We start from the raw sequence: 15,699 nt of genomic DNA, 5'->3' as shown, positions 1-15,699 counted from the left end.
AGGGTCTGATAAAGAAATCAACCACAGACAAATATGACCAACATATTTCTCTATTTATCCTCATGAATTGTTTTTTTTACAAAATCGCAATTTACAGGAACCTCAGTGCTAACCGCAGAGCCACAGCGTCTCTGTATCAAAGTCTGACAGTCCCGTACATCCGAGTCACATTATTTACAGCCTCCACTCCTGGATCACTAACTGATGACGGTGGAAATGCTCTAACCTCCTGATGAGACGCACGTCACTACAGAGGACACATGATACAAGCTGGCATTATACATTTGTTCATTATAGAGACACTCTGAGCGAAACGACAGGAAGTACAAAAAGTGGAAAGACATTTCTGAGCCATCTAGTCAAAGAGGAGGGACGAGTGAGTTCCCAGCGGAGGTTAAAACCCGACTCACTACACACTGATGCTCAGCAGAGGGTCTCTAAGTGCAGAGAAAGCGTGTAACAGTCTGTGGGGGCCGGGGGGGGGCAGGACCGTGTTCATTTCTTGGCCTTTCCTTTGCCTTTCCCCTTCCCCTTCCCAGAAGCCTCCTTCGTCTCCTTCTTGATAGGTTTGCCCTTCTTCCGCTGCAGGGAGGAACACCGCACAGACGTTAGAACATATGAACACAGCGCTTTGCACGCAGTGAATGTTAGATTGTTGATGCTCTTACTTTGATCATGGCGTCCAACTTGACGCCCTCGTCCTCAGACTCCTGCGCTTCATTGTCCACCTCCTCCGCTCCCAGCTCCGACTCCCCCGCACCCCCACCCCCGCGGCGGCCCTTCTTCACGACCTGCAGAGAGTACGGCGTCAGGTGGACCTCCTTGTTGTAGGCCCGGGTGAACGCTGCCTTCACCTGAGAGGAGACAAAATGTTTCTTATTTCCCCCATTCACAATATCTCTTGTGAAAAGGCAATATTCAATATAGGCTCTATATACCTACACAAATATACTATGAGCTGTGCTTGTCTTTGACCATTTAAAATCTATTAAGGAGTAACCAGTTTATTTGAGGTTGTGAAGAACAGTTAAAATAACAAATGATAGAGAACAGTTGTTGTGCGTCAAGTGAGACCTCTTTCAGATGAAAACCAGGCTCTGGAGTTTGTTGGGTGCAAATCGGCAAAGGTGAAAAAACATTTCTAATCTGTGACAATTTTAGCCTCTGTGATTTGCTGTTGAAACAAAAGTGAAAAAAGTTGTTAATAGAAGCTGCTATATTAATTATTGTTTTAAATTCATAATTGCTCCAATGACTACATGTCATGTAGTCATGCATGTAATGTGTTCACTCTACTTGCTCAGCACAAAACAGCATGTATGAATAAAGAAAAGCTTAGGAACATGTTCACATTTCAAACATCAACTCGCTTCGTTGTTATTAAAGCTTGTTTCTGCTGCTCCCGATTTCTCTAAAAACACTCACTTTTTTATGTTGCCCTAGATGGAACAATTAAACAGGTTAGGAAGTGTATTTAGAATTGGGTTTAACAGTTATAGGTATAGAGCAGGGGTCTCAAACTCAAGGCCCGGGGGCCAAATCCGGCCCGCGACTTAATTTTATGTGGCCCCGCAAGAGCTTGCAAAGATTATAATACGTTTATTATACGGTTACATGCCACTTTACAGAAGCAGGTTGCCCATAAACTACATGTCCCACAATGCATCTCGTTTGCCCACTGAAGAGACTTGCAATTATTTGCCCTGGACTTCTGCTTTGAAACGTAGTTAATTACTAGGTTATTATTCTATCCGATAATAATCCAATTCAGAGGCAATAATGTAATATAATGCATATATATATTACATATTTATATAGTTACAACCGGCCCTTCGTGTGCAACCTTTATGCGAATGTGGCCCGCGATGAAATTGAGTTTGACACCCCTGGTATAGAGGGACGAAGCAGACTGACACTCCAATAGATTCTGGAATAACTGGTATAATTTGTTATGCGTTTCCAATCCAATCTCCAAAATCTCCACAATTTAGACTCCTGCTAACCTTTGACTCTAGTTTAGAGTAGGGGTCTGGCTGCCCCCCCCACACGCTGATCTCCATGATGCTGTCCACGTCCTCCCTGACCAGCTGGTAGTCGTCCAGCAGCTGCACAGCCTGGGCGGCGCCCTCCGCTCCGAGCCTCTGCAGCGGGCTGAGCAGCGCCTGGCGCAGGTAGAACAGGTAGTCCAGGTTCACCGCCTGCCGGCTGCTCATCGTCCTGCAGGGGCCACACAGAGAACAGTCAGATACTGCGACTACAACGAGTGAATACTCAGAGGACAGTCAGATACTGCGACTACAACGAGTGAATACTCAGAGGACAGTCAGATACTGCGACTACAACGAGTGAATACTCAGAGGACAGTCAGATACTGCAACTACAACGTGTGAATACACAGAGAACAGTCAGATACTGCGACTACAACGAGTGAATACTCAAGAGGACAGTCAGATACTGCGACTACAACGAGTGAATACTCAGAGGACAGTCAGATACTGCGACTACAACGAGTGAATACTCAGAGGACAGTCAGATACTGCGACTACAACGTGTGAATACTCAGAGGACAGTCAGATACTGCGACTACAACGAGTGAATACTCAGAGGACAGTCAGATACTGCGACTACAACGAGTGAATACTCAGAGGACAGTCAGATACTGCGACTACAACGTGTGAATACTCAGAGGACAGTCAGATACTGCGACTACAACGAGTGAATACTCAGAGGACAGTCAGATACTGCGACTACAACGTGTGAATACTCAGAGGACAGTCAGATACTGCGACTACAACGAGTGAATACTCAGAGGACAGTCAGATACTGCGACTACAACGAGTGAATACTCAGAGGACAGTCAGATACTGCGACTACAACGTGTGAATACTCAGAGGACAGTCAGATACTGCGACTACAACGAGTGAATACTCAGAGGACAGTCAGATACTGCGACTACAACGAGTGAATACTCAGAGGACAGTCAGATACTGCGACTACAACGTGTGAATACTCAGAGGACAGTCAGATACTGCGACTACAACGAGTGAATACTCAGAGGACAGTGAGGAAGGCCGGCTCACTTTAATCCCATGTGTGAGGAAAGCTCCTGCACGATGCGAGAGTGCTTGCTGGTGGAGGAGTGCTTGCCGAGCCAGCTGGGGAAGGTGGGGAACTGACTCATGTAGCCCCTCATGAGCTCGCCGGGTAACACACTGGCATAGACAGCCTGCGAGAGAACACACACACACACACACACACACACACACACACACACACACACACAGTTTGTCACATAAATTGTTATATTGTGTTAACTGAAAATTGGCATAATAGTGTTTTATTGTCAGTTTATACATTTCTTATCTTCACGGTCTGCTGTATATTTTCTACTTTTTAAAATGGTGTTTTATTTCTATTTTGAGATATTTACATTTTAGAATTGTTTATTTCTACTCATTTCTATTTATGTGCAGTCCCTTGTTTGTTTTTGATGCTACTGCAATGCAAACATTTCCCAATTTGGGATCAATAAAGCACATCTTAGTCAAAAAGTCAAAGCTATCAGGGTAGAGCATGCCATCAAAAATGTCAAAGTGATAATAAATAAAGACCAAGCATAGTATGTCGTGAAAAAACTAAAAGGTCACATTTTAATCATAAAAAGGTTCCCATAAATACACAACAGCGTCCCACAAAAGGGGCTACACAATGATTACATGTATGCAAATGTTTGCGTTGAACCTCTTTGGACAAATATGTTAATGGCTCAACTGTTACTACCCCACAACCTGATATATCAATTACAGTCAAACATAGCAAATGTATACATTTAAAAAGATGATTCTCCATCACTTGTTAAGCGTGCGTGCGTGTGCGTGTGTGTGTGTGTGTGTGTGTGTGTGTGTGTGTGTGTGTGTGTGTGTGTGTGTGTGTGTGTGTGTGTGTGTGTGTGTGTGTGTGTGTGTGTGTGTGTGTGTGTGTGTGTGTGTGTGTGTGTGTGTGTGTGTGTGTGTGTGTGTGTGTACCTGGGTGGGCAGCAGGGACCAGTTCTGCCCCGAGCGGATCCGTCGGTCCACCAGGTCTCCGTCAGAGATGGAGTCGGCCGCCTTGCTGAGCAGCATCAGGTGGGACTTCAGGTCCCCACTGTGAGGAGAGGAGGAACAACAAAACACAAAGATGTTAAAGGAAAAGTCTAACCGTTGGAAATATTGGTTTTTTTCTGGCTGAGAATTGAGAAAATAAACGTCTTTCTTGTGGTTTAAGCATTAATCTAGGAAGAGCCAGAATGCAATTAGCTTAGCTTAGCACAGACACAGCGAGCCTCCCTCACCCCGCAGCCTTTGGCCGAACGTGCAGGTAGTTCTCCTGGACGAAGAGCGGCGCTAGCGAGTAGTCGTGGAAGAAAAGGTCGGATTTGTCGATGAAGCTCATGTGGGCGGTCTCGTCCCCGAAGACGAACACCTTCCTGCAGACGTCAAACGGACCCATCTTCATGTCCTTGCGGGCGCTCGCTGCATCCGTCTTGCACTGATCGTACGTCATCACCTTGTCTTTGGCCGACCACATGCTGAGGTTGTGAATCACCTGGAGAAAGAAAAGAGCCGGCATGGTGAGGGGGGAGGCCGAGGGGGGGTTTAGAGATAACCTCAGAGATTATTAATGATGCTTTGTCTCCTTTACCTGTCGGATATCCTGATTGGAGGCCAGGATTATCTCATTCAGAGCTGGAGGGGGGATCTTGATTCCCTCCTTGAAAGCAAGGGACATCATGGCTCCCTGAAAAGCAAGTAGGTGTAGGAACATTTAAATATTAACATTTGAGTGTTCACTTTACCAATTTAATTTAGAAGTAGGGTAGGGTACAGATAGTCAGCAAGTTATGTCTATTTCTGCTGTGTGTAGTTATTAGCAACTCTTTGCATGTATCCAAGTCTCATTGTCTCCATTCATGACAGAAAACCATTACCAGTAGGATTTGTAATATTATTAGGTGGTTTTCAGCCCTGTGTGTGTGTGTGTGTGTGTGTGTGTGTGTGTGTGTGTGTGTGTGTGTGTGTGTGTGTGTGTGTGTGTGTGTGTGTGTGTGTGTGTGTGTGTGTGTGTGTGTGTGTGTGTGTGTGTGTGTGTGTGTGTGTGTGTGTGTGTGTGTGTGTGTGTGTGTGTGTGTGTGTGTGTGTGTGTGTGTACCTTGATCTGGTCCACTCGGGGCCTCTGGAAGCGCAGGTCGAAGCAGTGGTTTGCCAGCGACCTGATCTTCATGTGGTTACGATCGTTGCACATGAAGATGATGGGAATCTTTGACGTTTTGATCAGACTGATCATCTCCTGCAGAGTTCAGTAACAAGAAACATGATGCAGCCGGTTGTTGCTTTCAGTCCCCTGCTGCTACAGCTTCGAGGAGCAGTTCATTTAAAGTCATTGTTTCTGTAGATGCATTAACAACAACCGACAATAGTCTCATCACAAATCAGACATGTCTGATTGGACATGTCTCTGGACATCCGGAGTACATTCTTTTTATTTAAACCACACCTTTCATTTTGCACTTGAGAATCTGGTCAGTGAAATGTGTTATTTCTTTACCTGGATTCCTCCGCGGTCCTCGTTGCCGGCCATGCCATCGACCTCATCCATGATCAGGACGTGCTTATTGGTCACTTTCTGAGATGTGCCTACAAAACATACAACAACAGTTACACACACTACATAATATTCAATTAGATGCTAGACAAATGTATGCTGTGTTGATTCTCCAAGAGAACATTATTTTACCTCTAGGTAAAACCTTAACTTGAAAATGGCAAAAATGCAACATTACTATATTTGAGTTATCGGCTTTATCGACAGTAACGCAGCGTCCACACGGCAGCGTGTGTTGAAGCGGGCGTGTCTGAAGCTCGACCAACAACCAATCACATGAATCTCCCGCCCGGACACACAAGCAGGCGGTTTGATTGGCTAGAGCAGCGATACTCGAGCCGCATGCGGCTCCTTTAAGACTAGTTGCGGCTCTTTTAAGTCCCACTTATAAAAAAAATAAAAAAAACGAAAAACATTGTCAGCAGAATTCATCAACATTTCATTATCACTCACAAGTCACACATCAGTCATCACACACATCAGTCTATTAAGCCGCCCCCCCCCATCCCTCTGAACAACCAATCACAAATTATTTCAGGTTTCGCGCTCTGATTGCAGGTGCGCGAGATAATTGCCCCGTCACACTGGGAAAACTAGCTTACAGCACTATGCAAAAATGGCAAAGGAATATAGGAAACGAAAATATGAAGAGGAATATCGAACATTTAAAGAGGACTGGGAACTCGAGTTTTTCTTCGTCTCCACCGGTTCGGGAAAATGCATCTGCCTGCTTTGTGACAACGTCATTTCACAATTTAAAAAGGTCCAATTTGCAGCGCCATCACGACACAAAACACCCGAAGTTCAGTACCGACTTTCCGAAAGGTGGAGAGCTGAGGGCGGAAAAGCTGGCGAGACTCAAACAGAACCGAACTGCTCAAAAAAACTTATTCCACACTAATACGAGTGAAAGAGCGACAGAGGCATCCTACAAAATCACACATGAACTGATGAAAAAGATGAAGCCATATACTGATGGAGAAATGGTGAAGGATTGCATACTGCTGGCTTGTTCAACGTTGTTTCCTGAGAAAAAAGACCTGGAACGAGAGGCAAAAAAAATTCAACTGTCGGATTCTACTGTAGCTAGGAGGGCATGCTGGCTGTTATCTGTTGTTATGGGCAGTGATGATCAGCAATGTGTGTTTTGTGGTTGCAGTGAAAATAATAAATCACAGTTATTGCACTGTACATTATGCTTTTCATTCCTTAGTAACATATTACTATTATCCATATTCTCAAATGCATAATGGTTTCAGGGAGGAAAGGAGCGTTTTTGGATTGTGGCTCTTGCAAAAATATTTTTTCGTCAATGTGGCTCCTGATTAGGACGAGGTTGAGTACCACTGGGCTAGAGCTTGTACTGGCATATGATTAGATATGAAGCTTGAAAAGTTGAACTTTTCTCAACCTTCACCGCGAGCAACGGAGGCAAAGCGACGTGAAGGAACCACAATGCCGTTCGGCAAAGCGTGACGTCACCCCATTCAAAGTGAATGGGAAGCAGCGTTGAAGCTTCAACGCACGCCGCCGTGTGGACGGGCCGTAAGTGACACCTCATCCTGTAGAAATCACAGCCTTTAATTGACTCTTGCAACAAGCTTTCATTTCAGAAACATTTAGAACTAAATGTGATAACACACTTCTAAAGCATGGGTATCTAATTCTAAGGCTGGATATGTGTTTTTGACAACCTTAACACCATTTTAGTTTTAGCAAACTTCATATCAAAATGCTAACAGTTGTCAGTTTTGTTCTTTGCAGTGCTCTCATGTAACCATTAAATTAATAAAATACTTCTCATCGCTGCAACATAAGTACACCTTTTTCAGAAACCAGCACATGAATAAACGCTGACGTTGGTTCAGATGTGTCGCTACTGGAACAGAGAAACAACCGTAAAGAGGGATCACCTTTGTAGAAGCCCTCGATGCTCGTGTTGTTGAGTGACTCGGACACGACTTCCTTCAAACTGTTTTTGCTGCGAGTGCAGCTGGCGTTCATCTCCACAAAACTGAGGCCCAACTCCTGCAGGACCACACACCAACAACGGGAGAGGTTTAGTCAAACAGAGACCAAAGCAATATGTTTAAGTTTAAGACATTTGTCAAAGGGGCAAGTAATAATCAGATAATAATACAGACTGGGAAGAAAAGCACCTAAAAACACTAAGTCTGTGTGTTTATACTGACCTCACAGACCAGGGCTGCTGTGGTGGTCTTCCCCACGCCCGGGGGTCCAGAGAGCAGAGCAGCTTTGAATCCTGATCCGTCATCTTTGCCGCCTCCAAACTTACCGAACCTTGCAACTACACAGCAACAAAACATGTTTCATGTTAAACTATGACTGACTGACTTTTCCCACCCGCAAGACTCAGAGGAGCAAAGCTGCATTCCTACCCTCAAAAACAGTTTTGTATCAGAGATCAAATCTTATATGAAATAAGTCTGACCACACGGACTGTAATGTGAATTGTGATCTGATTACTAAAAGGGCATTTCACACAGTTTTTACAAAAACTGTAATAAACTTTGCTTTGAAAAGATGATTTGTTATCATTACTCGGAATACTTCTCACACTTAAAAACACAACACGATAAACCGTCTGCTACCTGGTGGTTTGGAGGTGCCGCTGCCGTGGTGTCGGTACCAGTTCTGCAACCAGCGGACCAGCTTGTTGGCACAGCTCTGATCTCCCTGCTGGCCAATCACAGCCTTCAGAGAGAGTGGGCGGTACTTGTCCACCCACAGCAGGCTGGCGTCCTCCCCTTTCTCTGAGGGGGAGGCTGCTGAGGAAGAGGAGAGGCCCAGCTCCCTCCGGGCTGTGTGGGCCGAGCCCCTCCCCGGGGGGGTGTCTCTGCCTTGGATCCCGGCGCCGCGGCCCGAGGCCAGGCCGGTCTTTGAGGGGCTTGGGGTGTGAGGGGAGCGGGAGTTACCCTTAGAGGGAGAGATCTTCTGAGATGTGGGGGTGCTCTTTGAAGTCCTGCCGGGGGGGGTCTTGGTCTTTGAGGCTTTGTTCTAAAAGTCAAGATCAACTGAAAGTAAATGGCATGTTTCTGCTGCTATAACAAACAGATATGTGACCTGCTCTATCAAAATCAGTCGCATTGGCCCGAAGACACATTTTGAGTTGTATACACTGCTGGAAAGAGGAGATTCCCAGCTTTCTGATGATATCAGGATTGTTTTTGTGCTCCAAATATTAAGCAAAATATGTCACATTATATAATGACTGTCACCGAGTCATCATTTTGAGAAAAAGGCCTTCAAAGTTTCCTCTTCTCTGGAATCCATCGATCTGATTGATTATTTACTAGTTACTCCGTTCTCCGCTTGTAATTATGCCGTCACAAGCTTCAAAGTTGTATTTATCATCTGAATTTGCCGAAACAAGTTTAACATTCTGAAAGACTTTGTTTAATTGAAATCAGATGAAAACAAACTGTAACGGACCCTGCCGTGTTATCTATGATTACTATACGCCTTACTATCATCTTCCCTTCACAAGCTTAAAAAATGTATTTATTGTGTGATCTTGGAAATAAAAGTTTCATATTCTGAAAGCCAAGACTTTGTTTACTTAAAATCAAACAAAACACCCGAACCCCGAAAAACATATTTTTTACGCAAATCAACGTTTATTTTGAAATGAGCCGTTGCGACTTCCGACTGATTTTGATAGAGCGGGTCACATATGCTCTGTATCAGAATCAGTATACCTGGATGTGGCCCAAAGAGGGGACATGTACATTGTTACAGCAAAAGTGAAGAGGCAAAAATAACAAAATATTAATTTGGAGGCATGTATTTGTATACATGCCTCTAAATTAATATTTTAAGAGAAAAATACAACAACAATAAAGTAAATAAAGTGAGGCTACTCAGCTGTGATTAGGAGCTGCTATTTGAGCGAAGCCATTAAACATCAGTCAACTAAGTGGGCATTTGATGCATCGCCCTAACTGTTGTTATTTCTTACAATAATTAAAACGACTGACTGTAAAGAACAGATGCTTCATATTCTTACATCTTCTGGGTTCCAACTATTCCACTGCTGACAAAATCACTTTGTGAACAGCTTGTTTAAAGTAAAAATATGAGAGCGTACCTCAGCTTCTGCAGCGATCTCGTACTTGGACTTCTTTCCAGGTTTGGTGCTGATCAGCTCCAACAGACCATCTTCATCCAGGATCTTGGTCCCAAGACTCTCCGCCTGAGCACAAAGCCACAAACTATATAGGTCAAAGGACAGATCCAAGGAAAAAACTAATGTAGGGAAATGTCTATAACTTAGGAAACAGTTCAAGTTAAATTAATCACACATATTTTTTACAGAATTTTTTTTTTGTATTTCTGGATCAGGGGGGTCACCTTCTCGAGTTTGGAGACTCCGCTGTCTCTGCCCTGCACCATGTAGGTGGTCTTCTTGCTGATGTTGCCCGTCACCTTGCCTCCGTAGCGCTCGATCAGGGATTTAGCATCATCCCTCTCCATGGACTCCATGACCCCCGTCAGCACAAACACACAGCCCTCCAAACAGTTCTCTGCACCCTGGAAACACACACACACACACACACACACACACACACACACACACACACACACACACACACACACACACACACACACACACACACACACACACACACACACACACACACACACACACACACACACACACACACACACACACACACACACACACACACACACACACACACACACACACACACACACACACACACACACACACACACACACACACACACACACACACACACACACACACACACAGAGAGAGAGAGAGATAAGGGACCAAACAAAGGCAGTTTGAGGAAAGATGGTGGACGGTGTGAAGGCCGCTGTGTGTTACCTGAGGGATTTCCTTTGAGCCCAGAGCTCGGGGTCCGTCCCTGTTGAGGAAGTTCCTGAAAGCTGCCGTGTTCTTCTTCTTCTCTGCGTCGTCAGGACTCGTACTCGTGCTCTGATCAGATCAGATTAAGAGGGGTTATTATAATTGTTTTTAAATCAAACAAAAACAAATCTCACAGAGAGTCATCACAGCTTCTTTCGCAAACAGAACACTCATCCATTATGACTGCACCGAGGCCAATAGAAAAGGAAAAAACAATTCTCCATTACTATTTGTAGCACTTAACTAGATTTGAAGCTAATGCCGTAGCACTTACAATGGTTTGGATCATGGAAAGTTCATGTACTTGCAGGATTCATGCTTTTCCAAGTATGTATCTTCATGTTTGATTGTACTTATAAGTTGCTTTAGAGAAAAAGCAATTAAATATATTTGAATAGACGTTGTGTACATACATGTGTTTTTTTTTGCTAAAGTTTAATTATGATGGAAGAAATAAATAAATGGATTGATTAATAATCTTTACCATGACATGATACAATGCAGTTTAACAGGTAAACATGTACCTTGCTCACCTCTGGTTTCTTGGGAGACGTTTTAACCGTGGTTCCTGTTTTGGGAGTGAACTTCTTCTCGTAACTCGGAGAAGCGAGGGGTTCCTTTTTGGGGGAGATTTTGATTTTTGATGGCGAAATAATTGTTTTGCTCTTTGACGATACATCTCTCTCTTCTTGCTCTTTCTTCATCGTGGCCAGTTTGGAGCCGGCTCTGACGGAGGCGGGGTTCTTCTTAGGGGTGGGACTAATGGCATCCTCCGACATGCTGCCTCTGCGGCTGCTCTTTGACGGACTGCTCAGGCTGCCCGCAGCAGAATCCGGACTGCTCTTTTTAGGTAATGTGGTAGGGGCTGGTTTTTCATCAGAGCCTTTACGAGCCTGGATGAGGACACATCCACAAAATCCTATTTAATGACACTTGTGAAAATCAAAAGGTGGATATGCCTTTGTGTTGTTGTTTTTAATTACCTTCTTCGCTTGAGGCTCCTCATCCAGCATGGCCAGAGTTCTGGCAAACTCCTCATCCTCATGGACCTGCTTCTCCAGCTGAGTTAGAAAAAATTATGAAATGAATTTTTTTTTTTAAACAATAAGCTTACTTTTTAACAACATCAGTAGTAAAAGGTTTGGTCAGAGCAGCAAAAATATTTATAATGACTTTTAACTTTCCAAAGTGACTTAAAAACATTAACAAATACACAAAATATTGAAAATAAGGACTTGTTTTTGGTCAATAGTCTAACCAATCGACTTGTTTCCTCTGTAATTCCGAGTGGAATGAACGAGCCGCTGAATGGTGATCGACCCACCTCCATGTCCTCGTGCATCTGCAGCTGTTTGGCGATTTGCTCATCACTCAGATCATCTGTGTCCTGAATTGGCTGAGGAGAAGATACATTTACAAGGTCACTTTGTTGTGAAAGGATCCTGGTTTCATACTTTAATGAAAGACTGAAGAAAACTGTTATCAGTAGAGTTGAGCGGTTGATACTCAGGAAGCCACAAACCCTGACAGTTTGGATGAAAAAGCTGTACATGAGGTGAGAAGACACAATCCTTTATCAGCACTCACCGCCTTTCGTTTGGTGCTTGCTACGAGCTTCTTCTCTGAACGTTGGACAGCTGCACTGCCGAAGTAGTCGAGTACTGAAGTGGGGGTGTGTTTGGGGACAGGAGGCGGGGCGGACTTAGGGGTGACGGGTGTAGGAGGAGACTTCACCGCAGTTTTCCCCTTGGTGGAGGAGGGAGGGACGGGAGACTTCAGTCCCTCTTTGGCTTCGGGGCGAGCGTCTGACTTTGTCTGTTTGGCCGTGCCGTTCTGCTTGGGTTTAGTTTTGGAGACCTTCTTCAGGGTCTGAAATGAGTCGCTGTCTGAGTCTACGACCAAAAACAAAAAAGTCTTATTAAATACTGGCAAATCCAGAGTGCAAGTGTATAATCATTGAAATGTCCTCAATCGCCATCAAGACAAATGTGGCAATAAATGATGAAATGGATATCAGTTGATATGGACCCATTACCTGTCTCAGAGACATACTGCACAGGGTCCTTTTTGGGAGGCGTCTCTGATTTGCTCTTCTTCTGTTTCTCTTTGGGGGATTTCTTTGACTTTCTCACTGGCTCCTCGTCGTCGGAGTCTGAGCAGAAAGAAAAACATGATGCGCCACGAATACCCAGCAATGTGTTTAACCTTCCATCACAGCGGTCCCTAATTAGTGATGAAAAATAACTAACTGTGTCCCCCGAAAAACAGATACTATGCTTTGTGCCTGACATGTAATGATGACATACAAGAGGCACAAACAGCAGCACAGTGCATCATGGGAATTATGCAGTAGCATAAAACTGACAAGTCAAATCAAGCAATCTGATTGGTTCTTAGCCGTGATATACCACGGGTAGAATTTTAGTTACTTTTCACAACAAGTCAGTATCCCTCCGTGTCTGAGAAAATCTACAACCGCTACAACTGTTACATTACATCCGTTAAAAAAACAGAAAAGATCATACATACCAGACACTATGACTATCTGCTTCTTCCGTTTTTTGTCACCATCCTTGAGTTTCTCCTCTGTTTTGGAGCTTTTCACCTGAAGCATATGAACCCCAATTAAACTTGATCAATAAGATGAGGCAACAGATGAACCACTACGGGAAGGAGGCGAGAGATAAGCATAATGTTCTTGCCTTGGTGGTCTCTTTCTTTTTCACTTCCTCGTCTGAAGAGAGAGGATTCTTCTTCTTCTTCTTTTTCTTCTCCTCCTCCTCTGTTTTGATGTTTCCCATTTGAAGGCTGGTTTCTTGCACCGCAGTCGGTGCAAAGAACCGCCTGATGTCCTGTTTGCACAAAACACAAGTCCTGTCCTTTAACTATTTAGTTCTAGTTTCTAGCAAACATGGCAGAAAGTAATGCCTCTCAGATATTAAGATGTCCTGCTCCTTTGCTGAATATCTTTGAACACACTTAAAAGACATCACCTTGGACTCTGAAAAAAGGGAGGGACAGTTTCTATTTATGGAGGAAAGTATGAATCTAGAAAATAGTCTACAGATTAATTAATAATCAAACAGAGCATTAGTTGCAGTTCTAGTTATAATCCTCACATAATGACAAATTGTTATTGGAATATACAACACTTATTATGGATGCAATTGATGCTATGGTGCAGTTAAAATAAACTAAATATGCATCATTTGAACTGCGTTAACAAATCAGCAATACAAAAGTAAATGTACATAACAAAAGACCAAAATATGAGTATGTGTTGCTCGCTAACTTTAATTAATTTCTGAATATGTTTCCTTCCTCTTTAGCTGCAGCTAACACACTTAACTTCAGGATCAGCAGCAGCGAGCAGGTTCAACAACACAACAGGATTACTTAGGGCGTTATGCAACCACGGTGTTTACGAAGACAGCGTACAGAGAAGTGCAAATAAATGAGCTTTAAAGTGTGTCAACGTACCATTGTTGACAGGCTCCTTCCTCGCCGTTTAGGGTCAGAAAAGTAATGAAATCCCACAACTGATTGGCGCGAAGCTGGATTCTGTCGCCTGGAGATGACCACAACCGGGAGTCTGTTGCTGTGCGTCAGTTGCGTGGTTTCGAAACAAATGTGTATTTTGTAATAATGAAAAATAAATATATTTTATAAACACTCACTTAATATTTGGGTTCTGAAGGAAATGTTAGCTTTTTTGACACTCATTTCATAAAGCTGGGAGCAAAATGTGCAGTATTATAACCCTTATATTTGTAAACAAAAGCAAGACACTTTACCAGACTGGCAATTTAGTGATTTTATTGGGAATTTCACATGAATACAGCCAGGTTCTCATTTCATTTCATTTCAAACCTTTATTTAGGCAGGTGAATCCCATTGAGATCATTGATCTCTTTTTCATGGGTGACCTGCTGCAAGTAGGTTCCGCATGAATACATAAACATAACAGAAAAACAAAAAGGACATCATACAGCATATTTACAGCGACTACAGTTTACATAGCTAGTAACATTTACAGGTTCCAACAGTTTCTGATTGGATAGCATCTGTCCTTGCTTTAAAAACATTTAGAGGAACCAAATTGCTCAGCTTCCATTCCTTTTGCAGACTGTTCCAAGACAGACTGTATAGTTTGTACCTTTCAGGGTTGAATTTAGAAACTCATACCGAGTCAATATGTTAAATATACAATAAGAAATGGTCCTAAGTAGATATTATTTAAAATGCAAGACAAGGGTTTTGAGTACCTGAGACACTCCAAGAGAATTATTTTACCTCTAGTAAAACCTTAACTTGAAAATGGCAAAAATGCAACATTACTATATTTGAGTTATCGGCTTTATCGACAGTAACGCAGCGTCCACACGGCAGCGTGTGTTGAAGCGGGCGTGTCTGAAGCTCGACCACAACCAATCACATGAATCTCCGCCCGGACACACAAGCAGGCGGTTTGATTGGCTAGAGCAGCGATACTCGAGCCGCATGCGGCTCCTTTAAGACTAGTTGCGGCTCTTTTAAGTCCCACTTATAAAAAAATAAAAAACGAAAAACATTGTCAGCAGAATTCATCAACATTTCATTATCACTCACAAGTCACACATCAGTCATCACACACATCAGTCTATTAAGCCGCCCCCCCCCATCCCTCTGAACAACCAATCACAAATTATTTCAGGTTTCGCGCTCTGATTGCAGGTGCGCGAGATAATTGCCCCGTCACACTGGGAAAACTAGCTTACAGCACTATGCAAAAATGGCAAAGGAATATAGGAAACGAAAATATGAAGAGGAATATCGAACATTTAAAGAGGACTGGGAACTCGAGTTTTTCTTCGTCTCCACCGGTTCGGGAAAATGCATCTGCCTGCTTTGTGACAACGTCATTTCACAATTTAAAAAGGTCCAATTTGCAGCGCCATCACGACACAAAACACCCGAAGTTCAGTACCGACTTTCCGAAAGGTGGAGAGCTGAGGGCGGAAAAGCTGGCGAGACTCAAACAGAACCGAACTGCTCAAAAAAACTTATTCCACACTAATACGAGTGAAAGAGCGACAGAGGCATCCTACAAAATCACACATGAACTGATGAAAAAGATGAAGCCATATACTGATGGAGAAATGGTG

At 43.5% G+C, this 15,699-nt stretch overlaps 1 protein-coding gene across 1 annotated transcript; it reads right to left on the bottom strand.

Annotated features, from left to right (window-relative positions):
• Positions 1–34: 34 nt before the first annotated feature.
• LOC117452545 (replication factor C subunit 1-like) lies at positions 35–14,619 on the bottom strand. Its single transcript, XM_034091244.2, has 23 exons — positions 14,590–14,619; positions 13,258–13,407; positions 13,085–13,160; positions 12,591–12,707; positions 12,143–12,447; positions 11,880–11,951; positions 11,539–11,616; positions 11,080–11,448; positions 10,514–10,624; positions 10,012–10,191; positions 9,749–9,853; positions 8,253–8,658; positions 7,833–7,948; positions 7,554–7,668; positions 5,584–5,672; positions 5,188–5,325; positions 4,681–4,776; positions 4,331–4,584; positions 4,026–4,143; positions 3,081–3,226; positions 2,004–2,217; positions 669–854; positions 35–582 (listed from the first exon to the last, which is right to left on the bottom strand). Exons 1-23 carry the CDS (start codon positions 14,617–14,619, stop codon positions 496–498), a joined length of 3,558 nt encoding a protein of 1,185 aa, XP_033947135.1. The 3' UTR covers positions 35–495.
• Between the last annotated feature and the right edge of the window lie 1,080 nt (positions 14,620–15,699).

Source organism: Pseudochaenichthys georgianus, chromosome 1 (assembly GCF_902827115.2).
Source record: "Pseudochaenichthys georgianus chromosome 1, fPseGeo1.2, whole genome shotgun sequence".
In the NCBI taxonomy this organism is placed as follows: domain Eukaryota; kingdom Metazoa; phylum Chordata; class Actinopteri; order Perciformes; family Channichthyidae; genus Pseudochaenichthys; species Pseudochaenichthys georgianus.
The sequence above is the reverse complement of the archived record's forward strand: the minus strand, read 5'-3'. Positions and strand labels throughout refer to the sequence as shown.

What these genes read in the sequence shown, in the direction of transcription:
- LOC117452545 (XM_034091244.2), bottom strand. Translation starts at nt 14,619, where the DNA reads ATGCTATCCAATCAGAAACTGTTGGAACCT. An exon ending in AGGACCGCGGAGGAATCCAG is followed by an intron (nt 5,326 to 5,583) that starts GTAAAGAAATAA and finishes TGAACTCTGCAG; the next exon opens with GAGATGATCAGTCTGATCAA. An exon ending in ACTCTAAACTAGAGTCAAAG is followed by an intron (nt 855 to 2,003) that starts GTTAGCAGGAGT and finishes GTCTCCTCTCAG; the next exon opens with GTGAAGGCAGCGTTCACCCG.